At 37.7% G+C, this 25,568-nt stretch overlaps 1 protein-coding gene across 3 annotated transcripts in view; it reads left to right on the top strand.

Annotated features, from left to right (window-relative positions):
• Window positions 1-25,568, top strand: part of ADAMTSL1 (ADAMTS like 1) — a 909,537-nt gene that overhangs the window by 535,797 nt on the left and 348,172 nt on the right. For all 3 annotated transcript variants that reach the window (XM_019659072.1, XM_019659074.1, XM_019659073.1), the window contains one exon: window positions 7,262-7,389. In XM_019659072.1, the coding sequence (XP_019514617.1) occupies window positions 7,262-7,389 (128 nt within the window). The remainder of the gene's footprint in view (window positions 1-7,261; window positions 7,390-25,568) is intronic.

Here is a 25,568-nt window from a genome sequence, read left to right as displayed (position 1 = left end):
ATAAAAATTGGCAGATATGGGCATAAAATCTGGCTCCACCAGGTACCAGCTGTGTGACGGGTCGGGGGGGGGGGAAGTTGTGTAGTTGTTTGAAGCCTGTGATTGAGAATCATTACTTTGGGCGGTACAGAAAGAACCAGTTGGCATGGTGTGGGATGGGGGGGGGGNGGGGGGGGGGGGGGGGTGTGGAGAGAGAGAAAATAATTAACACTAATGTGCCAGAAACTACGTAACATATATTCTCTCGGTTAATCCTCATAATCACACCAGTAAGAGAAGTATCAATGTCCCCATTTTACATGTGAAGAAACTCTGGCTCGGAGATCTGACAGTGTGTGTGCCTAAGTCAAGTTTACTAGTACATATATGACCGGTAAAGTCTGTTAGACTCCGAAGTCTGTGCTCTTTCTCCTGCACCAGGATGCAGGTGGTTCAGCCTCTCTGAGCCTCAATCCTCTTATTTGTAAAACAGGAAAAGAATTTCCTAACTCGACATTGGCTCATTATGGGTATTAACTATGATAATTTGTGCAAATCCTGGCATGCTTCCTGGCACATAGGTACTTAGTCAATGCCAGCATTTTTCCCTCACCGCCAATGCTCTAGGCGTAGGTGCAGTTAGATGCCCTGACAGGAATATGAAAACGGGAATGTGCACGCATGCGCAATGAAAGGAAAACAGATAGGTGCCCAAAAGTTCTTCTGTGCCCATCAAGCTTTTCACCCTGTTACAGGATTGACTTTTCTCCTCAGTAGCAAGGGACAGGCTTTATGCAGCGGCCTCTGAAAGACCGTGCGCTGTGTCACTGGCAGTTCATCATATCCCCCAGCAGTGCAGCGGTGATAAGAACCAGATGAACCGAATTTCCTCAGCAAAGCTAGCAGCAACTATCTGGGAAGGCGCATGCCTCAGTCTCCACGCACACTGCTCTTTCAGAAAGTACATCAAAAAGCTAATGGACTTTTACAAGAGCCCAGTTACTGCCTAACGTCTGTAAGCTCTCAGGAGCAGGGAATCACAACCCCGACCACGTACAGTTGGCGGCAGAACCAGTATTCCAAGTTGTTCAAGAAGCCAAGGATTAGATAAGATTTATAGAGACCTGATGTGTGGAGGGGAGCTAAAAATGGAATCCGCAGATTCATTTCCAAAGCTTGGTCCATGGACGGGATGTTTCTGTGTATAGATTTCTCCACTTTGCATGGGCACGCCGCAGGATAAACGGCTGTCTCATCACTGGAGGTCCTGCCCTTTTAAATTTAGAGGTGTGTGACATCCATTTTGTACAGTCACATACACAGCTCATATGGCTTAAGCTTAAATGCTCTCTGTCTGGAAGGAAAGGAAAACCAGAGACTCGGGTAACTTCTTGCTCATCTTGAAACAGGAAGAACCATTCTTTGCCTTGTCCCATTACCCATATTGCTACTTTTGAGGGTCTATTGATGTCTGAAAACCACTTTGCTTATAATACAACTTCATCTGTTGTATGACTTCAATTTTACAAAAACCTATCATCCATTTCCTCAGCACCTACTTTCGTTTTCATATAGCTTGACCTCTTCTGAAAACATTTGGAAAAAATATTTTCCAAGTACTCTGTATATGCGTGTGTGTGTCTGAACAAATATAACACTAGAGTCTTTTTATTTCTAATTTATGCTTTGTCCTACAACATCCTTTCATAAGTCCTTGATGACCTGTCCAGGTTTCAGTAATAGAGGTTCCTGGATAAAGCGGCACAGGAAGTCATTCTAAGGTTAAATATCTACTGGGTAGTAAGAGGCAGGGAACTATTGCTTCATGTGATTACTCAAGGTGTTTAACTACTTGTAGCTGTCAGGCTTAAAGCTGATTACCTGAGCATTGGTTGCTCCATTTGGCTCTGAAATCAACCGCAAAACTATCAGATGAAAACCACGTTTAGATAAGCCAGTAATGGCGAGAAAATGATACCATTCTGACATTGATGGATTTAGAGAAGCTCTTCTCATCTTCTTCTAATACTCCTAGGAGGTACTTAATGATCTATGGCCACAATCTGAAAGCATACCCTGGAGATATTGCAGGCTTGGTTCCAGACCACCATAATAAAGCAGGTCTTGCAATAAAGGGAGTCATAATCTTTTTGCTGGTGGAGGGTTTGCCTTCAGTTTGCAAACAACACATCTGTGAAATGCAGTAAAAAGAAGCACAATAAAATGAGGCATGCCTGTATATTCCATGCAATTGGCATTGGCTGAGGCATAGAGCCACTTAACTGACCGGGAGCAATGGATGGATGTAACTGGGGAGTTGGTGGATGAGTTTTCAACAAGTAGTTGACTTAGGAGTCATCATCAGTGCTACATTCAAAGATCATCATGTGGCACCAAAGGTCTAGAAATAGCTAGACTTTTTCTAAATTGAATAACTCAAGGGAAATATTCAATTTAATTTTCATAGGATTATAGAACCAAGACACAGGCCTTTCTTCTCTCAATGTTTACTGGATTTCTAAAACGCTGGTGCAAAAGAGGTGCCAATTGTCCATTCTAACCCATCCAATGACTATGAAGTAAAATTAGTGCTGCAATAAGAATGGGACTTATAATGGACTTTTCCCATCAAGTTCAATATCAGATGCAGTTTGGATCTTTTCTGATAAATCTCCTACTGGTGAAACATTGGCTTACATACAGAATTTCATGGTTCTTAATTAGTTAATAGCTGGAGACCATCCTTTCACCTGATACTGTCACTGAAATTCCCAGCAGTGGGGTCAGGGATAATCTCTTGATCACTGTGTTTTTATAGTATTCATGACCTTGTTTCTCAGATATTGAGATCAAAATATTAGTTTGATGTGATTGAAATTAAATGAGAAACATTGGCTGGGAAATATTAGAAAAGCTTAGAATTCTGATTTCAGAAGCAAACATCATTTCTTTTATGCAACTCATTATTTCTATTTCCTTCTGCCTCCATTTCTTTTGTTAGATGCAATTCAAATTTTACCCTTTAAAAAAAATTCTGTGGAGTGAAGTGGGCTGCACATTCAAAAGTAAGAGAGAAGTATGCATGGATCCCACCTGGACCAGGCACAAAAGTTGTTTATGTTGAAGGCCCTCTTAAAAATTATAATCAGCAAATACTTCTAGGTCTTAAATGTCCTTAAGACATTGCTGAAATGTCATTTTTGGTTATAGAGGTAAAAATCTGATACAGTTAAAAAGGAGAAAAATCACTTTATTCTAACATTAAAGATGGATTGAGTTGGAATGAACTGCTTGTTCCCGTTTAAGAAATAGTCCATGACTCGCTTCTGGGTTAGCGCGCAAGCTCTTTCAGAGAAATGTGGGCACTCACTCGATATGCCCGGTTGTGCTGAAACTTGTAACTTATGATGAGGTAAGATGTTTAGTCAGTGAAACCTCACCTTAGAGCCATTTTAGTGTCTCTTTAGACAAGGCACATGAAAAATATCAAGCAACCTTAGCACAGAGTTTGAAACAATTTGCTTCTCTAGAAAAACAAAATCTCAGTTATACATTACTTCCTAAATATCTTATCCAGAGAGCAGCCAGAAAGAAACCTCCCAAGGATTTGGCATCCTGGTGTTCTTATCTCACATGGAAATAGAGTTCACATGTGAATGCCACATGTGGACTTTTTCTTTCTTTCTTTTTTGCAGTTGTAGTAATTGGATAGTATCACTCATCTTGTTCATTTTAATTACTTCATGAATCCTAGCATTTGAGATGTTGGTTTTCATTCTGTCACAGTTAATTTTAATAAAATGAGGGAAATTGCATTGTACAGTGTATGTTTGTCACACAAACAGTTACTGCATTGGACAAGTACTCTCAACAGAACCATCTTCCAATCACACAGAGCAAACACAAAGGGAATCAGAGATGCACCATACACTTTTTAAAAATCTAAGCAATGAATTTAATGGGTGTATGGAGAAGAGACTCAGTGTGTATACTTCATTGGCAGAGAGTTTTTTCTGTCTCCCTATTTAATTAAGCTCTGGAAACAGTACCCCACTTTGCGATGGTTAGACATTGATTTTAGTAATCCTAAAAATCAGGCTTTGGAGTTCAAGAAATACTTCAGTTAGAAAGGACAGGCTTTGCAGTAACCAATGTGTTTCTGTTACTCATTTTTTGCCACATGTTATAGGAACCTCAAACATGATGGCAGATCACATCACCAGGCCAAGCAGTGTGACAAGTGGCTGGGAGATTCTGCTGTGGGAAAGTCAGGGTTTTCAGGGAGATGGCACCTTACAAATGCAATGCCTCAGCTGAGGTCAGCACAAGAAACATTCGTACCTTCCCAGTGTGCCTCCTAGAATCTTTCGGAGCCCATGTATGTTGATAAATGATGTCAATAATATACAACATTAATAACAATAACAATGGCAACAAATATTTATAAATAAATGCTTATTTTGTCCCTGTGAGCTCTTAAAAATGTACATATGTATTTTTGTTGTGGTATAACACATGTAACAAAATGTATTATTTTAATCTTTTTAAGTGTACAGTTCAGTGATATTAAGTACATTTGGCAACCATCAAGACCATCCATCCCCAGAATTATTTTCATGGTCTCAAACTGAAACTTTGTATATATCCCCATTCTCCTGCCCCTGGCAACCACCCCTCTGCTTTCTGTCTCTGTGAATTTGACTGCTCTGGGTACTTCATATAAGTGGACTTATATGTTTGTCCTTTTGTGTCTGGTTTATTTCACTTTGCATAATGTCCTCAAAGTTTATCCATGTAGTAGTATGTGTCAGAATTTCCTTCCTTTTTCAGGATGAATATTATGTATGTACCACATTCTATGTATAGCCCACAATTTGCTTATCGATTCAGCTACCAGTGGACATTTGGGTTGTTCCCACCTTATGCGTGTTTTTTTTATTGTTAAAGTTTATTGGGGTGACAATGGTCAACAAAACTACATAGGTTTCAAGTGTACAGTTCTGTAATACATCATCTATATATGCATTATGTATTCACCACCCAGAGTCAGTTCTCCTTCCGTCACCATATATTTGCCCCCCTTTACCCTCTTCTACCACCCCCATCCCTGCTTACCCTCTGGGAACCACTAAAATGTTATCTGTGTCTATGAGTTTTTGTTTCTTTCTTTGTTTGTCTTATTCCTTTGTTGCCTTCAGTTTTTTATGTATTAACTATTTTAATCCTCTTAATGTCTCAGTAATGTTAATATTTTTGTTATCCCTATTTTATGGTAAGAAACCTGAAGCATAAAGACAGCTCAGCTGGGCAATCTGCAGCCAGTCTTCTACCCCAGGCTAAACAGGCCCATGCTCCCTGCTCTTAACAAATGCCCATAGCATAGCCCTTTCAAATGATTTAAGAATCTAAACAACACTGTTAGTCAATCCATGATATAGCACTCGAAGGCCAGATTTCTGAGTTAATTTATACCAATTTAAACTTCTAAGAAGTCATCAATATGACAACTGAGCCCCATAGCAACTGAATTGTCAACAATCCTATTACTGCAAAATAAATAGTTTTCTGGGGGCAAGAAGATGTTCTTTCCTTTTTCAGGGGCCCCTCCTGTTTGGATGATACAACCCTGAGTATAACTAGGGCATGAGAAATTAATTTGAAAATGATAAGAGCTATTTGTGAGCCTCCAAGGTGCTGGTCACTTTACTTATATCATCTCAAGTTTTCAGAATGCTTTGTGAGAGGTTACCCTCCCGCTGTTACCTGCCCCAAGCTCTCCCAGCATCCCACACTGCCTACGCTCTCTTCAGAGAGAAAATTGAAGATGAAATTGGCATATTGGCTAATGTGCACATTCTAAACAGTTTTGGAATTGTAATAGTTGTCATATGTACGAGTATGTCTTTGATTGACACAAGAAGAAAACTTTAGTGTTTGGATATCACATTTGGTTTATTCAGTACAACAATTTAGCCACAATTTACATTAGCTATTTGTAGAACTGTTGCTGGAGACTGAATTGCGCCCTCTACCCAGTCATATATTAAAGCCCTAACCCCGAATATGATGGTATTTGGAGATGGGGCCTTTGGGAGATAATTAGGTTTAGAGGAGATCATGAGGGTGGCACCCTCATGATGGGATTAGGGCCCTTATCAGAAGACACCAGTGAACTTGCTCACTCTCCATGCCAATGCAAAGTGGAGGTCATGTGAGCGCACCATGAAAAGGAGCCCTCTCCAACTTGAGATTAGAGCACTCACCAGAACCTGTCCGTGCTGGCACCCTGATCTTGGATTTAAGCACCTAGAACCATAAGAAAATGAATTACTGTTGTTTAAGCCACCTAGCCTGGTATTTTCTTATTGCAGCTGAGCAGACTGACATAATTGTGTATACATACATGACATATTCTCAATTTATAATAACATAGTAATTATAGGCAATATTTATTAGTGCTTTACTCTGGAACTAGTCCTAAATTCATTTAGTTAATCCTATATGGGGGGTGTGTGTGTGTGTGTGTGTGTGTGTGTGTGTGTGTGTGCACGCGCGCGAGCGTGCCTGCACACACATATGTAGTAGCGTAGTTACATTATCTCCATTTATAGAGATTTTGAAGTTATAAGGAGGTGGTAAGTTAATTGCTGAAGGACACATAATAAAAAAACAGAATCCATATCCAAACAGGATGCTTTCTAAATCTGGAGCCTTTTCTTTTAACGGTGGCACAAATTTTATCTTTGACTCTTCTTTATAAGAAATGTGAAGCACAACATTGAGGCCTGTACATAACAACTTTCCTTACAGTAGATGCGGATTTCACTAGGAAAACTGTTAATAACAATCACTTCTCCCTGTCTAAAGTCAACCTCTACTCTACTAAAGTTACTTCATGCAGTTATTCTAATGAGCAAATCTCTCTTCTCACTTCTCGCTTCTCTCTTCTCAAAAGAGACAGAGTAGACCCATGAACCCTGGGCAAAATTGTGACTCTATTGCAATTTATCTTCCCCTAACCCAGATTCCTGTTTTTTGGCCCCCTTTTCCATTTGCTCTATTAGTACAATCCCTTGCCCCCTTCATGTATGGCTCAGGGTCCTCAAACTCAAACATCCTTCTCCCCAAACATATACACATTATTAAATTAGAAAGAATTGGATGCACGCTTTCATCCCCAGACAGGCCACCATGGATGTCCATACAGGCCACCCAGCTTTTAGGACACATGTTTCAGGGTGTGCCGGGGACATGGTACTGACCACCCTCTTGTTTCTTACAGAGCTCCAGGACAACGCGCTCCGAGGAGGACAGGGACAGCCTGTGGGATGCCTGGGGCCCGTGGAGCGAGTGTTCCCGCACCTGCGGTGGCGGAGCCTCCTACTCACTCAGGCGTTGTCTCAGCAGCAAGTAAGTCCTGTACCCAAAGTGGGGCTTCTGTAAGGCCCAGAGGTGGCAGGTTCGAGGCATAAAAGGAACGTGCAAAGAATTAAATATGTGCCTTTCCAGCTAGGTATTTCTGTATTCATATGGTAATAAGAATTTATCTCATTTACCACGGAAATTTTTTTGTGTTTTTATACTAGAACTAGAAGAATTTATGCATAGAAGTGGGTCTAGTACCTTTCGTTCCACAATATATGCTTTTTGCACCACCTTATTTATGGTGACAATAATAGCAACAATACTAACATTAATAGCATATTAAGCTTATGTTGGATTCCAGTGTTACCAAGTCCTTTGCAAATGAATGGTATGTTGGTTTAGTTTTTTTATATGTTGTAGTGGCCAGAAGTTCCCTAAGATCATTCTGTTCAATGAAGGATGAGGTTTGACTATAAGAAGACATGGGAGAGTAGAAATGCAATGGGAATTGGCACGAATAGTGACAGCGATGATGATGAAGGTGGACATGAGAGTGATCAATGGTTTCTAAGCTGAACGGAAAAGGCCTGAGGTGCTAAAATCAAAAGTCTTCACGTAGAATAAGTAGTAATTCATACCTGCTTGAACTGTGTGGTCAATGACTAGATTTTTCTCCAAACCGTAAAATACAAAGTACCATGGTATTTTTTTACTGAAATATTTTATTTGACAGTGAAAAGTGTTATGTGTGGCAAGTAAGAGGTTTGATTAAAATTATTATACATTATAAAACATAAAACAGAAGAAGGAAAAAATATACATCTGCTGATTCTTCTGGGCTTTTCATAAACAAACGGCAGAAAAGTGGTGAAATGTCAGTTCAGGAAAATGTCGACTTATTCTACTAAGAGTGAGAATTTCTTGAAATCGGGGTCTGAGTCTTATTCCTTTCTGTATCCCCCAGGCCTGCACAGGGTCTGACAGATATTAGGAGCTCAATAGATGTTTCTTCACTGAATCCATTGATAACTGCAGTTCATTTTGGTTCCAGGCAGGTCCCAGTGGGAATGACATACCCTGGGGAAATGGTCAAAGGGCATATCATGCAAGAGACCAGATCAGTTCTGGTATTCAGCTATTCCAATATCTGGGTCTGCACTGAAGATGGGTCTGTTGGATTGTTTGTCTTCCTTGGAGGCCAACTTCATATCAAACCAGATCCCTGAGCTGATAAGAAAGAATAGGCCTTTCATCCTTATGATTCACCTGTTCTCTTAACCTTGAACATCAAAAATGTCCTCAGTCTGCACTACATGACGCTACATGGTGATAGCACTTCGTGAGGCATAACTGATAATAAACATGCATGAGTAAAGCCAAACATGCATGAGTAAAGTACAAATTTGGAATGTTCCTATTATGTAGTTTTCTCAAATTAGCATGCTCAAGTGTTCTTTAGGGATGAGCCAAAACATATGTCTCACAAAACTAGTAAGAAATGCATGGGAACTTTCATATTGGCTCAGTGATGTGAGTGTCACATTGTGAGAATGTTTTATTGAGTAAGAGACTGAGAAGCAACTTAAGGAACAAATTAATATCACAAGGAAAATTATGTCATTCAGCATTTTACCAAATGTTGATGTTATGTGAAATTCAAAAATGCTATTTTTGTCATGTGGTAAATTAGATCTCCAGTTGTTAAGATTTTAGTATGATACTATAGAAGATATCAGTTGTCATGTACTGATAATGGATTGCAACCATAGAATGTAAATTCTAAAATGATACATGTATAGAATACATGTCTCTATTTGACTTTCAAAGGTTGAAAAAAGTACATTCAGTAAACACACACTGAGCTGGAAAGGAAGCTACAAAATGGGGAGAGGGGCAAACCACCCATTCTTTAGGGACTTGAGGAAGGGAAAAAAAACCTCCAAACAGATTACATTTTCAAATCCAGTAAGAACATAAAGAAATATTAAAAGAACAGACTCAATGGCTGAAGCGTCCAATGAGTTGTTTGTCTCAAGAGAACCAGAATGAGTACAGCTGAGCATAAACTGACCTTACAATACAAGCCCTCTGGAAGAATGGTGTCAAAATATGTGCTGGGGCATAGATAAACAACCCTGTAACGATTTTTTTAAAATACACATTGGCCAAATTAAGTCACTTGGCCAAGTCCAGAGTCAAACAGCCAAAGTGAGAACATGAAAACATTAAGTGGAAAGACATGCGATATAGGGAGGCTGAAGAAATGGGACCATTTTTAAATCTACCGTGGATGGTCTTCTATGGCTTTCTTTTTCATGTTTAATGGCTAGTGAACTTCATAAGTTTTCTCTCATCTCTACACTCCAGCTTTAGGCATTTGAATTCCAATTCAGTCACCTTATACTCTTGGGAAAATCAGAGGTTATGAAAGTATGTGTCCTTAGAGACCCAGCAGGTGACTGGAATGTGTGTAGTAGTCTAATGGTAAGAATTCAAATTCAGCCCAAATAAAACCCCTCTACCTGCTGAATTAACCTGCCAGGCCAATTTTTCAGCCCTGATCATATGCTCTCTCAGAGCAAGGTATGATATTTTTAAGTCTACCAACTAATAATTATTCCCTACGTGATAAAGCTGTAAAGAGAGCTAAATTATTCAGATTTTAAGACATAGATAGCAACTACTCAACTTCCGGTGTTAGTGATGTTCCCTGATGGACTGGGAGCTTGTAAGGAGGGTTGGTTAACTTTCTAAGTAGAGAGCATCTTCTCAGGGTGATCGTTTGAAGGTTACAGGGATTTTTTTTTTCTTTTAATCAGTGGAGGCAAAGCAGAGTGAAAATACAGACAAGCATTAAAAGTTAAATCCTTCTGCACACTCCACTGGCAGTAGTTGATGCTGGGGATAAAAGCACTGACCCAGGGAACAACTGAGCAGATTTCTTTCCTTGGCTTCTCCCCCATCCTTTTTCTGAGGTTCACAGAAAGTAAAATGTGCTTGCTTTTCCCAGTTTCTGACACTGGAGCATTGCTAGTGGCCTTTACCTGTATCCCTGGTTTGAGCAAAAAAGGAAGGCGCTGTAGAAACTTTTCTCTGGAACATTTGCTAATTTCTGTATGATGATATTAGGTTTCATTGAGTAACTCTGATGATGCAACCATTGGCAGTCTTGTATCACCAAGTGGTAGGTAATGTCTGCTTTTTAAAATTAATTAATTAATTAATTAATTAATTAATTAATTTTATTTTTAAATTAGAAAACTGACTATACCCAGTTGTACTTTATGATGGTCCTTTATTTTATGTCCAGTGAATTTAAACAATGTAACAACTACCTTGAGAAGCTGCTTCTTCTCTTTCCGGTTCTTCTCCTTCAAATACTCTGAAATAATAGTTTTAGCAAATTAATTTGGCTGGTTGACCTGGTATTGTGTGTTGTTTAGTGGAAACAATCCTTTTCGACCTAAATTATTTAAATATATATTTAATTTAATACTATAGGTCTGTCTCTGAGAGCTCTAGGTTTGTCTTCAGCCAGTTAATTTAGCCCCATAAGGAGTTCCAGATGAGTAAGGCACTTCAGAATACTGTGTTTTAACGTCTTGTGTACCACTGTAGTAGGCCTTTGCCAAGACCTAGGTCAAAGGGGAAAAACTGCTGCTTATCTGAGATGGCAACGAGTCAGACAGTTAAATGATCTTAAATGTGATGCCAACCTTTGCATTGGTGGCTGAAAAACATTTAAAGGCCTTTCATGACCTTTCTTACTTTCTGAAATACAAATTAATCTGCAGACTAGTTAATAGTATGGATTACTAGAATAATATTATAGATGCATTAATCCGTTAAGAGCATAAATATTTTGTTAAATCCCAATGGATTAAAAGAAGGGCTTATCAACTTTATATCCAAAGAGCAAAAAATAGCCTAAAGATAAAAGCACTCTTTAGAAGTCAACCCAATAAACTTTAATTTTTTTTTAAAGTTAATAAATTTTGAATTGAATAAAAATTTTGAGTTGAATAAAATTATTAGATAAACAAGATAAAATTGTCTTGCTATGGAGGTGCCTTAAAAAAAGTAAGATTATGGTATTATTCTGAAGGGATATGGCTGCCAAAATTAAAATAAATAACCCCAAAGAATCTTATCTCACAGGAATTGGGAAGATCATTCTAATCATCTCATTTCATAATAATTGAGCTAAGGGAAAGTAAGCTAAAGTCTCTGATTTTTTAATTGCAAACACAATTTTCCTCCCATAAAAATATTGATACTTACACTAATATAAACTTTAGCTAGCAATTAATTTCTATACCATATAATAATAAATACCAAAAGAAAAATTTTCACATTAAGATTTGGCTTCTTAAACAAATATTTTTTTCTTTTAAAGTCATCTCATCTCTAGCATAACATCCAATTAAGGCTAACAGGACTTGTTTTAAGAGGTTTTAGAACTTTCAGTTCAAGTGAGCCCCAAAGCAAGATTTATCTGTTTTTCTTCATCTAGTATTGCATGTTATCAACCTTGTTTTCCTTGGAAATGTTTGAGTTTTTGTTTAAAAGAAAGATATACAAGTTCAGAGTGGGTCCAACTACTCATGTCATTTATATGAGGTGGTCTTTTCATTGTGTTAAAGGAGAGTTCACATTTTGGAATTTATGTTTGAGAGTTTGCGGTTGCCTTCCTTTTACTTTTTGGGTCAAAGCCTACTCTAAATGTATTACCAGGACTTCTAATATTCCAGGTCATATATCTTAGAGGAATATTTTGTTCCAAGATCTGATCTCCTTTCAAGGAGGAGAATCCACCAAGGCCAATGACTGAATGTTTGGGACCAATTTATGGCCTGGTTTATTCCATAAACCTGTTTGTTGGAATGAAAGATGGCTGGAAATGTGTTTGGTGTCCATAACCTTTACTAGCCATATTGAAAATCTGTAACTCTTGGCTATTTCTATTTATTTAAAAATTCCTTATTTGGTTAGTTCAATAGCTCTTCTAAAGTTTTTATTTCTGCACAATTTTTTTTGTTTAACTACTTTATTGAGATATGTTTGACATCTCAATAAATTATATATATATTTAAGGTGTACAACTTGATGTTTTGATTATATGTATATGTTGTAAAAAGATCACCACAATCAAGCTAAATAAATTATTTGTCACCACTCCATAGTTACTGTGTGTGTGTGTGTGTGTGTGTGTGTGTGTGTGTGTGTGTGTGTGTAGATTTAAAGTCTGTCCTTTTAGGAAATTTCAAGTATACAATAGAGTATTGTTAACTATTGTCACCATGCTGTGTATTGGATCTCCAGAACTCATTCATCTTGTGTAACTGAAACTTTGTGTCCTTTGACTAACTTCTTATTCCCCCCTCTCCTCCGCCCCTGGCAAACCACCACTCTACTCTCCGCTTCTATGTGTTTGGCTATTTTAGATTCCACATATAAGTGAGATCGTGCAGTATTTCTCTTTTTGTGTCTGGCTTATTTCATGTAGCATAATGTCCTCCAGGCTCCTCCATGTTGTCACAAATGGCAGGATTTCCTTGTTTGTTAAGACTAAATAATATTCCATTGTGTGTATATTCTCTTTATTCATTGATCTGTCAAGGGACATTTAGGTTTTTTTTCAACGTCTTGATTATTATGAATAATGCTGCAGTGCACATGGATGCAAATATCTCATCAAGATCCAAATTTCATTTCCTTTGGATATATACACCCAGAAGTGAGGTTGGTGGATCATATAGTAGTTACATGTTTAATTTGGGGGGAGCCTCTATACTGTTTTCCATAATGGCTTCATCAGTTTATGTTTTCACCGACAGTGTAGTGTTGCCTTTTCTCTACATCCTCACCAACCCTTGTTATCTTTTGTCTTTTGATAATAATCGTTCTAACAGGAATGAGCTGATATCTCTTTGTGGTTTTGATTTGCGTTTTCCTGATGATGAGTGATGTTGAGCACCTTTTCATATGCGTGTTGTACATTTGTATGGCATCTTTTTGAAAACATCTGTTCAGGACCTTACCCTGTTTTTTAATTGGGTTATTTGGTTTTTTAACTATTGAGTTGTAGGAGTTTCATATGTATTTTGGATATTAAGCCCTTATCTCATATACATACATATATGCATACATATATATACTGTCTTCATATACTGTCTTCATATACTGTCTCCCATTACATAGGTTGCCTTTTCTCTCTGGTGATTGTTTTCTTTGCAGCACAGGAGTTTTTTCATTTGTTCTAGTCCCACTTGTCTATTTTTGCTTTGGCTGCCTGTGCTTTCAGTACCAAGACCAATGTCAAGAAGCTTTTTTTCCCCCTGTTTTTCTCTAGTAGCTTTACAGTTTGAGGTCTTACATTTAATCTTTCCTCCATTTTTGAGTTCACTTTTGTATTTGGTGTATAATAAGAGTCCAATTTCATTCTTCTGAGTGTGGATATCTAGTTTTCCTGACATCATTTATTGAAGAGACCATCCTTACCCACTTGTGAGTTCTTGGCACCCTTGTCAAAGCTTAGTTGACCATTACATGTGTAGCTATATTTCTGGACTCTCTAATCTGTTCCTTTGGCCTGTATGTCCGCTTTTATGTAATACCATACTGTTTGATATTACAACTTTGTAACTTAGTTTGGAATCAGGAAGTGTGATGCCTCCAGCTTTATTTTTCCTTCTCAGGATTAGTTTGGCTATTTGGGATCTTTTGGACCTGTAGAACCCTTTAGGAGTATGGACTTTTAACAGTATTAATTCTCCCAATACTTGAACATATTTCTATTTATCTGTATCTTCTTTAGTTTTCTTCATCAATGTTTTATAGTTTTCAGGGTATAAGTCTTTCACCTCACTGGTCAAGTTTATTATGGAGTATTTTTTTTATGCAGTTGTAAATGGGCATGCTTTCTTAATTTCCTTTTCTGGTAGTTGGTTGTTATTATATAGAAATGGCACCAGTTTTTATATGTTAATTTTGTATTCTGCAACTTTCTTGAATTCATTTGTTAGTTCTAACCGTCTTTTTGTTGAGTCTTTATGGTTTCTACACATAGGATCATGTCATCTGCAGAGATCATTTTATTTCTTTTCTTTCAATTTGGATGCCATTTAGTTCTTTTTCTTGTCTGGTTGCTCTAACTCGGACTCCTGGTACTATATTAAATGGAAGAGGTAACAGCAGTCCTCCTTGCTTGTATGGGGTCATAGAGGAAAAGCTTTCAGATTTTCCCCATTGATATTTTTTTAATTTTGATTACATTTATTGGAGTGACATTGGCTAGTAAAATTATATGTCTCAAGTGTACAATTCTATAATACATCATCTATATATTGCATTGTGTATCACCACCCAGTCAGTTCTCCTTCTATCACCATATATTTGAGCCCCTTTACCCTCTTCTACCATCTTCCCACCTGCCTTTCCCTCTGGTAACCACCATACTGTTGTCAGTGTCTATGAGTTTTTGTTTTTGTTCTTCTTTTGTTACTTTCAGTTTTATATCCCACATGTGAGTGAAATCATATGGTTCCCAACTTTTTCCATCTGACTTATTTTACTGAGCACAATAATCTCAACACCTATTCATGTTGTCACAAATGACAGTATTTCATCTTTTCTTATGGCTGAGTAATTGTGGTACACATATACAATGGAATATTCCCATTGATTTTGAGGTTAGCTGTGGGCTTTTCATATCTGGTCTTTATTGTGTTGTGGTAAGTTCATTTTATACCTATTTTGTTGAGAGTTGTTTGTTTTAATCATAAATGGTTAAATTTTTTCAAATCCTTTTTCTGAGATCGTCATGTGTTTTTATCTTTCATTCTGTAAATATGGTGTATCATATTGACTTATTTGCATATTTTGTGCCATCCTTGCATCCCAGGAATAAACCCTATTTGGTCATGGTGTATAATCTTTTTAATATGCTGTTGAATTCAGTTTGCTAGAATTTTATTGAATATTTTTGTATCCATGTTCATTAGGGATATTGGTCTATAGTTTTCTTGTGGTGTCTTTGTCTATCTTTGGTATCAGAGTGGTGTTGGCCTCATAAAATTAGTTTGGAAATGTTTCCTCTTCTTTTATTTTTTGAAAACATTTAAGAAGAATTGGTATTGTTTTTTCAATGTTTAGTAGACTTCATCAATGAAGCTATTAGGTCCTGGTCTTTCTTTGCTGAGAGGTTTTTTATTATTGCTTCAATTTTCTTATTTGTTACTGGTCTGAACTAGAAAAGGAAGAACAAACTAAGCCCACAGATAGCAGAAGGAAGGAAATAATAAAGATTAGAGCATAAATAAATCAAATAGAGATGAGAACAAAATTTTAAATTGACTAAACTAACAGTTGGGATTTTTTTGAAAAGACAAATGAATAGACCTTTGGCTAACCTAAGAAAAAAGATAAAAGATGCAAATAAATAAAATCAGAAATATAAGAGGAGACATTACAATGGATACCTCAGAAATTAGAAGAATCATAAAGGACTATTATAACAATTATAGGCCAACAAATTAGATAACCTAGAGAAAATGGATAAATTCTTAGAAATCTGTAAACTTCCAAGACTGAAGCACTTCAATTTTTATTCATTTAGTAAATACTTGTTGAACATCTTATTAGGCAGGTTGCTGGGTATAACTAAGGATAAAAAGCCCAAGGAGCAAGCTTCTGCTCTTGGGAATTCACCAGTTTATTAAGTTTCTATACTGAGTTTCTACTGATTATAGTTGCAAGATATTTTAAGAACTAAGATAATTTCTCCCATTTCTGTAAATAGGTAATACATCGGTAGCAGTTGTTCTTAACCCTAGCTGTACTTTAGAGTTACCTGGAGAGCTTTAAAAAATAAACAATACAAATATGTGGATCCTACTGAAAACCAGTTAAATTAGAATCTCTGGGGGTGGAACCTTGATGTCAATAATTTTTTAAAGACTCGCCAGATTATTTGAACGTGTATCTAGCAGTAGAAGTGCTGCTCTATTGGAGTAGATAATAGTGAAATGATGAGGTTTGTCTCCAGTTCTCTGGGAATATAGAGGTTGGGATAATGAAGAAAAGAAGGAATTTTCTGATTTAAAGAAATGTATTCATGCTTAAATTTCTCACTCACATTTCTATGAAGTGATCTAGTCTGCAATTTGGAAGGAAAGCAAAGGACATCAGCGTGTCAGGACATAGAAGTGGTGATTGCCCCTGCACTACTGTGAGACAAGGCAAAAACTTTTCTGAGTGGTTATCCCATTGTCTAGTATCAGTAAAGGTCAGCTTTGCCCAAAGTGCCAAATGGACTAAATGATTGCTGAAATTTTCTTCCATTCCATTAGTAAGCCTATAAATAAGACCCTTTAAGCCTCCAGGTTGTTGGTGAATGGTTAACTTACTGCCCAGTGACAGGGGTGGTTTATGCAAATTGTCTTATCCACCTCCCCTCAAATTCATTAAATTTCCTGTCCACAGAGTGAAGTTTAACTTTCCACCTTACGCGCTCTCCACATAAAAAAAGAATGGCTTCCTAATAGTATTTGAATTCTGTTATTGTCTCTGTTTGGGTCCAATTTGTACAATAGGAGATGGGAGTCTATCTAACACTGTGTTGCTTGATTTCAACCACTGAGGCAGGTTGTGGTGCACGACCTGGAGGAAGGGGGAGTCAAGAGGGAGGGAAGGGAAAGAGAGAGAGAGAGAGATTGAAATTAAAGGGACACACCAGATATTCAGAGCAAGAAAAGAGGGATACCAGAATTGCATACATAAGGGGATGGATGCTTTACCTGGAGGCAGAAAGAATAAGAATGGAATGCAAAGTAACATCATATTTACGTGTAAGCATCAGCCTAAGCCTGGAAGTTTCTGTGCCAACCTCAAATAGCTGCAGAGCCAATCCCTGCCTCTGGGCTGTGGGGTAGGACTCACTGGTCATGATAGAGACCCTTTCCTAGACAGAGAGATTCACATGGTTAGGAACCCTGCTTTCATGCCTGTGTCTCATTGCCTCTGAGAGAACCTTTATCCTGTTTTGTGGATGATCCCCTTTATGTATTTTTTTTATCAAAGTATTAATTTTGAATCTTGGCCTCCCTGTTTGCTAGCTGTGTGACATTGGACTGGGTTGTAGTTTCTCTGGGATTTAGTTTGCTCATTTGTGATGTCAAATGGGCAGATGTCAATCTGGAACAGACTAGTTGTTCAATAAATGTTTATATTGAACGAATGCCTAAGGTGCCCTTAAAATCTAATTTGAATGTGTGACCCCGAGAGACAGCGAGCCTTTCTCCTCCACATACACAGTCAAACCCCATTCTGCTGCAAAATAGGGAGAGGATCAAAAGTTGCTCTTTATGTGAACAGTTTTAAAGAAAAATGAGATTCTCCAGGCTCCCATTTTGCAACGGACATCTGGATGATAGGGCAGCTTGAAGAACTTTTGTCTCTAGCCAGAATAATTCATAAATCCCCAGCTCCAGGGTTGTATGGGGTGAGGTTGTGAGAGTCCTAGAGTTTCATAATATACATTTTCCTCATGGGGAAGATGGAAAAGTTGGACTTGATGTTGCTAAAACACATTTGTTTTTATTCTCATTCTTTGCCTCTTTTGGCTACTGAGCAAATATAAGATCATTTGCAAACCTTATGGCATGTGTGTATGTATTATAAAGTGCATGTCCTTCCTGCTGGTGGATCTTAAGCCAAAGGCAGCAACCCCACTGGCCCCCACCCATCACCATTCTTCAGAGGGACCAAGTGCATTGCAGTGACAAATACAATTTTGAGTAAATATGTTAAAATAAACATGTTCACAGAAAAGAGCCAAGGTTTCTTTCCTTTGGTAGCTATCTAGTTTCATTTTAAATTTTTTCATCTTCAGTTTATTATAGAAAGATTTTAATCCAGTTTCAGGGTTTAAAAATTAGGACAAATATGAGGCCCACAATTCTCCATGACAAAAAATTATCCTTATAGCATTTCTGTCTGTTCTACTCCTTCCCTCTCCCTTTGACCCTTCCTTTTTGCCCTCTCTTTCTCTCCCTCCCTCCCTTCTTCTTTCTTTTCTTTTCTCAGTAAACATTTGTGGTGTGCTAACAGCACATGAGGCCCTTTGCTAGGCACTGGGTCTCAGAGATCAAACACATAGACTGCAGGAGAGAAAAGCAAATAAAGAAACAAAAACATGTTTTCTAGTACTCACTCCATCTTGGCAGGGTGGCCTCATGTAGTAGGTGTCCTGTGGGGCCCAGTGACACAATCTCCCTGGTCACCTGAGCCAGGTGCTCCAGGAGTGTTCCTTGTGTGGGTTGTGTGTGCCTTCCTGTTGTAGTTGAGCCTTGATTGCTATTGGCACATCAGCGGGTGGGGTTGACCTTCAGGCTGACTGACTGTGAGGATTGGTCATGACCACAGGGGATGAGCTGCTGTGTGGTCTGGCAGAGTGGGGGGCTGACCCCATGGAGTGGGATTTGCCCCAGCAGGCTCTGGTGCCTGCCAAGACCACTTTTTGGGTCTGCTGCTTGTGGAGCTAATCGGGTGATACTCTGTCTTTGGAAAGTAAAAGAAAATAAATTAAAAAACAAAACAAAACAAACCCTGCAGCAGTCCACATCAGATGGCACGAGAAGGGTGATGAAGACACATCTATGCAGTTTGGCCCATACTGAATTTTAAAACTCATCTTTTTGTGTTCACACACATTATGCTGAGTGAAATAAACCTTACTCAAAAGGAAAACAAAATGTTTTTAAAAAGTGAAAAGAGTCCTGGGCAGCTAGAAAACTGTGCCTTAGTCTGCCAAAATGCTGGCCTCTGTTGGCTCTGCGCCTCCTCTCCTGATGAGACCTCTACCTACAATGTCTCTCACTGCTCGTGTCCACCCATCAGAATCCTAAGTGTGATTTAAAGTTACTTCCAGCCATGGCCCTTTGTCTCGCTTTGCAATATTTATATGGCATTTTGTTCATACCACTTTTAATCACTTTTACATAGTCTGGCTTGTGTTAGAGTTATTTTTATGACACTGTCCTCCATTAGACTATCAGCACTATGGGCTTACGTTTTATCTTGCTTTTCATTATGTCTTCCTGCCTTGCACATAGTAGGTACCCAGCCAATGCTAAGTGAATTAATCGAAATGACTATTAAGGCCAAGAACCTACTGTAGTACTTTGGAAAGCAGGAATAGGGAGGGAAGGCTGCTTCTTGAGTTCCCTTTCCTTGTGTCAGACTCTTGGGACCCGTATTGCCCACATAGGACACTCCTCCTTAGATATCATCTTCACCCCACCTCTCATCAACCTGTCCCTTTGTCCAATTCCTTCTACATTTAGTATCCAGATCATGCTCATTAGTTGTTCACTATGAGTTATATTATTGTGTGTTCCTTTTGGACTCACGTGGACTTTTTTCATCTAAATTTTGACTTTGATTTGTGTGAGGGAAGCCATTGTTTTTGTATCTTTCACAGTGCCTTGTTTAGTACTGGTTCAGATTGGACACTCACTATGTGAGTTAAGTGACTGTCAATAAGAAGGCCATGTACAAAAACTTGTTCATCAGAAAGCTCTGCACAGGTGTTCATTTTCACTTTCAGACTATGTATTGGACATTGTCTCATTGGATGGTCTCAGCAGTCTGCTTGGAACAGAGTCTGGCTTCATTAGAAGTTGGGCATGATCATGATGGTTTACGATGTCATTGTTCTTGCTTTTTTGTCTTTTTGATTCCATGAGCATACTCCTCATTTTCATAACCCCAGCCCATATTTGTGAGAACTTGATGCCTTGTTGTAGCTTGTCTGTCTTTGAAGAACAGGCAGAGATATGTCAAATCATACTTGTTTGGAAAAAAACTTGGCAGTGAGTTTTCTAGTTGCAATTTAGAATATACCAAACACTCATAATAGCAAGTAAACCAATTTTGAAACCCCCCAGGACAAACTCCAAACTTCAATCTGTAATATCTTCACGAGTCTAAATTTTAATTTAACAGCTATGCAGCCTCTTAGCTGATGCTAAAGAATCTGTAAAAGTACAGAGAAGCCTTCTTAGTTACCTATGATTGAGCGAAGATCAAACAACCAGAGGGGATGTCATCTTAGAATGTTATTCCTAAACCTACATCATTTCCATGTATATTGAATTTGGTCTCCACATTAAGTTTTAATAACTCGCTCTGTATACATAAATCAGGGCCCCCAAGCTGGTATAGCATTCAGAATGTTTTTATAATGAGAGATTAGTATAGAGCAGAGGTGTTGAATTATGAAACGGAGGTTACAAAAATATGTTACCTGTGCCAGAAACACACTTTTAAGTCAAGGCCTCAACTTATGACACTGTTTTTCAGTGTGGGTCTACGCTACCTCCTATTCTGTTTACAATTGCTTTGAAAATGCAGCTTTAAGGCGGACTCTTTTTTTTTTTTTTTTTTTTTTTTTTTGGCTCCTGAGGCCACATTAGAGCCTCTGGCAGACTGAGAAGAGCTAGTGTGACACCAGGGCTGTGTCTGTTCCCAGGCAGCTCACCTACTGATGGATGATGCCTGGCAGCATGCCTCCTTGTTGTTTGTTGTATTATTACGACAGAAAGCGTTTTCAAAAGCTACATTTATCAAGTTGTCATAATAGTTTGGCTTGTATATCTATCTACCCAGAAAAAAAAATAAATCTCTCCCTTAGCGCTAATCTGTTTGAACCACGTGCTGTATCACATGCAGAAGAGGCCATGAAAAATGAATGGGCATTCTGCTTGGGATTCAGGGACCTCTCCACCGAATGCTTCAGGGGAGAGATGTTTTTTCTATGTGTGCATCTGCAAGTCCCCAGCACCATGACCTCTGTCTCCTCCTTGTTCCAAAGGTGCTTTTCCAGTGGTGGTTGTGTGTGTTGGGCATGCATTACCATTAGAATTTTGGTGGCTTTGTCTAACGAAGGAGATTTAACCTCAAATGGGAAAAAACTGTGAAGTTTGCCAGGAAAAAGATGAAGAGAACTTTTAATGTTTAAGATCAGTTTTCCATAAGCAAGTGTTACCAGATTAACCATTACTTGTTATGGAGAATCTTGTAAGCAAATTTATTATTATTACTATTATTACTTAATAACAATTATTTTAAAGTCATAATTATTTTAAAATAATAATTATTTGAGATAGGTGGCTACCTGGGAGCACATGGCTATATACAGGAGAGGGGAGGGTAAAGGAGGATTCAGTCATTTTTCAGAATAAATATACACTTATTAAATGTTTGTTAAAAATACTTCAAATCTGTTAATGTTAATAAAGTACTTACTAGGGATGCATACTAAAACATCTCCAATTATATAGAGATATAGTACATAATGAAAACATAAAATAAGCATGGTTATCTGTAAATACTTTTTTATTGAGAGCTAATGAACATATAACATTGTATAAGTTTAAGGTGTACAACTTGTTGATTTGATACATTTATTTTTCAGTTACAGTTGACATTCAATATTATTTTATATTAGTTTCGGGTGTACAGCATAGCGGTTATACATTTATATAATTTTTGAAATGACCCTCCCAATTAGTTTAGTACCCACCTGGCACTACACATTTATATATTGGAATATGATTATTACTTTAGTGTTAGCTGGTGCCTCTATCACACACATAGTTATCATTTCTTCTTTTGTGGTGGGAACAATTAAAATCTAGTCTCTTAGCAACTTTGAAGTTTATAATACAGTACTGTGGTCTGTAACCACTGTTCAAGAGATCTCCAGGACTTATTTATCTACTAGTTGCAAGTTTGTACCTTTAAACCTATCTCCCAATTCCCCCACCTCCCAGTCCTTTGTAACCACTATTCTACTCTTTATGTAGATACTTTTTGAAGAAGGAGCAGTGTTTGAATTGCCTTTTCTTATTGGGATCAAGCACTACACAAAGTTTCCACATGAACAAGGCTCATTTTATTCTTGTGAAAGACACACTAAATTAGAATAAAATAGTAGCTATTTAAAACATGGAGTAGAATATAGCAAATAAAACAATGACTTTTTAAACACAAGAGTAAACCAGAGAGAGCTAAGGGAAAACTGAGAACCTGGGACTCATAAAACGCACAGGGGTGACATGTCATCTAACTCCTCTTTCTCCCCCATATGCAAGGCAAGACCACCACTAACCATCTGTTACGCATGGACTCCAGTTCTCGCCCCTAGGTTTTCAGCATCCAGTTTGACCCATGGATGAGGACAGTGAGCATCTGAGGATAGCTTTACACCCAGGGTCCGGAGGTTCATAGAACTTCCTCTTTGATGGCAAAGTTGATGGGTATCAAATGTTTCCTGAAAGAACCGCTCACAATAATGTGTCTGTGAAAAATGAAAAGCAGCCCAACAATGCATATGCACTTGGTTCTCTCAGGTGTTCTCAGAATTTGTTATTCCTCTTGAGGTCTTTGTAAACAGCTCCAGAAATATAGAAGCGTTTTTACATCCTCCTGCTAGACATTCCAGTGAGTACTAGATTGCTCACTTGAAGTGAGGGAGGAAAAGAGTGCTCCAATACTACATGAAATACTGGCTATGGCTGTACATCTGCTTGTCTTTCTAACCCATGGCCATTCGGTGCCACAGTCTAAAGGATCCACAGTCTTTCGGGCTTAAATTGCTGACATGGCTTTATGTCTGTTCTCTTGTACAAAACTCATAGTTTCATTTTGGATGACTAAACAAAGAGAGATATAAAGCAGATAGACTGTCCTGTATTAAAATTCTCGCCCATGAATCTATATTTGAAAGGTAGGAAATATTCAGAGAAATACAGAAACCTGTTCTTACTTAGCTACACTCTTTGCGTTTTGGGAATCAAAGGCAAATCTTCATGAGCCTAATACTAGTGCAGTTTTCCTTAAGATCTCTAGAGTTTAAATATACATTTATCAGATTTTTTTTAAACTGTTCACTGACACCAAGGATGAGCCTAGTTATGTCACCAGAGGATGTTTGCTTAGACAGGAGATGAGAAGAATTTTAAGGTAAAAAGTTGATCTATTTTTTTATTCCTAATGAAAGATTAATCAAATATGTCTTCCTCTTTTAAAGATTTTACTTATATAAGCAGAGCGGGGGGGGGGCAAGGGGGGGAGTGGAAGCCAAGAAATTGCTAAAGTCTGGAAAGGGAGCTTTTAATTTTCCGTGGCAATTCTCCTCTTCTCAGGTTGTTAAATTATGATAATTGAAACTAAGATAACATCAGGATTTTAGGTTTTGCAAGAGTTTGGATGGCTTATTACCCATATGTGTTAATGAGAGACCAATAAAAAATTTCTCAAGCCTATATTAATCTCATTATAAGTGAGTTAAAGTCTGAATAATTCAAATAATAACTTGTAATTGAGGTGATTTCCGTTTTTGAGAGAAGGAATTAGTCAAAATTAATAAGCCACTGGCTAGGAGTAAAGTTCTGAAATAAATAAAGAACTTTCTGTACAAATTTAATTTGGAATATATTTTTATTTATATTTTATTCCTCATACTTGAACCAGTTTCCGAGTCCTTAATTGGTACAGCACTTAACTCTCTAAACACAGTCCTGTAATTTTACTTTAGAATTTGCATTGAGAGGATCCATTGACTTAAACCCTCTGTTATCACTGGTCTATAACTTTCCTCAGAAACCATTTCGGACTGAAATTTCTAATGTTTGTTTTCATTCCCAGAGGCAAATTTTATTTTGTTTAAATGTGAAGGAAACCATTCAGCTGTTTTATATTAATGAACTATTTTTCTAAAAATGAAGAAAAAGAAAATACATTTTACTGCTTAATTCTCAGATGACGCTTTTGTACCCAGATAAATGCCTTGGATGAAGAAATTCACACTTGGCAAGAATTAAAATCCTTGCAGTGCAAGAATCTCCTCATTACTTACCTAAAATTTATATTCAGGCTTAATAAATTTGAACTTTTAAAAAATGCAAGCTTCTCTGCACTGAAGTTCTTTCACATTACATTTTACTGACGAGCATGGTTCTCTTGGAGATGTTCCAAATGTACAGCGTGTGTCTAGGTATTCTTTACTTACTAGAAGTGGATTTACCAGAATTGAGAAGCCGCTGATATATGGATGTAGTGCTAATAAAGCACAGTTAACCTCCAGGCCCACGCCCCGCTCAGCTTCCCAGATTTAATCTAGTGTTAGTATTTTACGCATCTTTAGGTATCTCTTGTTCCCTTGTCTTTATTATTGTTTTATATGCTTTGGAGTTAGACAAACCTGTGTTGCAATCCCTAGGTCTCTCTTTTCTGTGTATCTGGCATTAAGCCTCCTGATGTTTCTCAGCCTCAGTTTTCTCATCTGTTAAGTGGGAATAACAAAACTCTCCAGAGTTGCTGAAGATTAGCAGTCGTGTACACAAAATACCCAACACTGGGCCAGATATCTACAGCGGATACACAATACATAGGAGAGGCTGGTATTACTGTTTTTCTCCACAATTTGATGTCTTTCAATAATGAGGGTCTTTCCAAATTCAAGCATTACCACTTTAATACCATATTTCAGTCAATTAAACTAAATAAGTTCTCACTAAATAAGTAATACAAAATAGTAAATAATTCAGGGACCAAATTAAATTATTTGCAAATTAATATTAGGTGTCAGACAACTACAAGGTATTCGTTGGAAACTGTAGTGTTTCTCTTTCCCCGTTTTTTGGTTTTGTTTCATTTTTGCTTAATAAGCATTTAAATCAATCTTTTATATTATATGCTTGTATCTCCTATTATTGAGGATGCTTTTAAAATGTGTAGGTATTTAATTTCTGAAATATCTGGGGGAAGGCTCATTTAAATTATTGATGCAGGTTTTTTCTGCTTTTTTTGGGGTTTGGGGGTTTTATTTGTTTTTTAGTAAACAATATCTCTATAATAACCCCTGGGTACATGGACAGAGCTTTTGTAAGTTGTCTCAGTTGATCATAACTTTATGTACTGCCATTCTAATAGCTACTGGACAGAAAAAAAGCTAGGACCCTGAGAGGACCACAGACATGTACAAGGAGAAGAGCAAAGTCTATGACCCAGATCTTCAAACTTCTAACTCAGATTTGTTTCCATTATTCCTTTTAGGAAGATATGGTTAGAAAAAGAAACAGAGATGAAAAACACGTTTTAAGGTCTTAATGATTAACACCATAGTTCACTTTTTAAAAGCAAGAACTCATCATTGCATC

Source organism: Hipposideros armiger, unplaced genomic scaffold, assembly GCF_001890085.2.
Source record: "Hipposideros armiger isolate ML-2016 unplaced genomic scaffold, ASM189008v1 scaffold_294, whole genome shotgun sequence".
Taxonomy (NCBI): Eukaryota; Metazoa; Chordata; class Mammalia; order Chiroptera; family Hipposideridae; genus Hipposideros; species Hipposideros armiger.
Note: the sequence above shows the minus strand (reverse complement) of the source record. Positions and strands in the feature narration are given on the sequence as shown.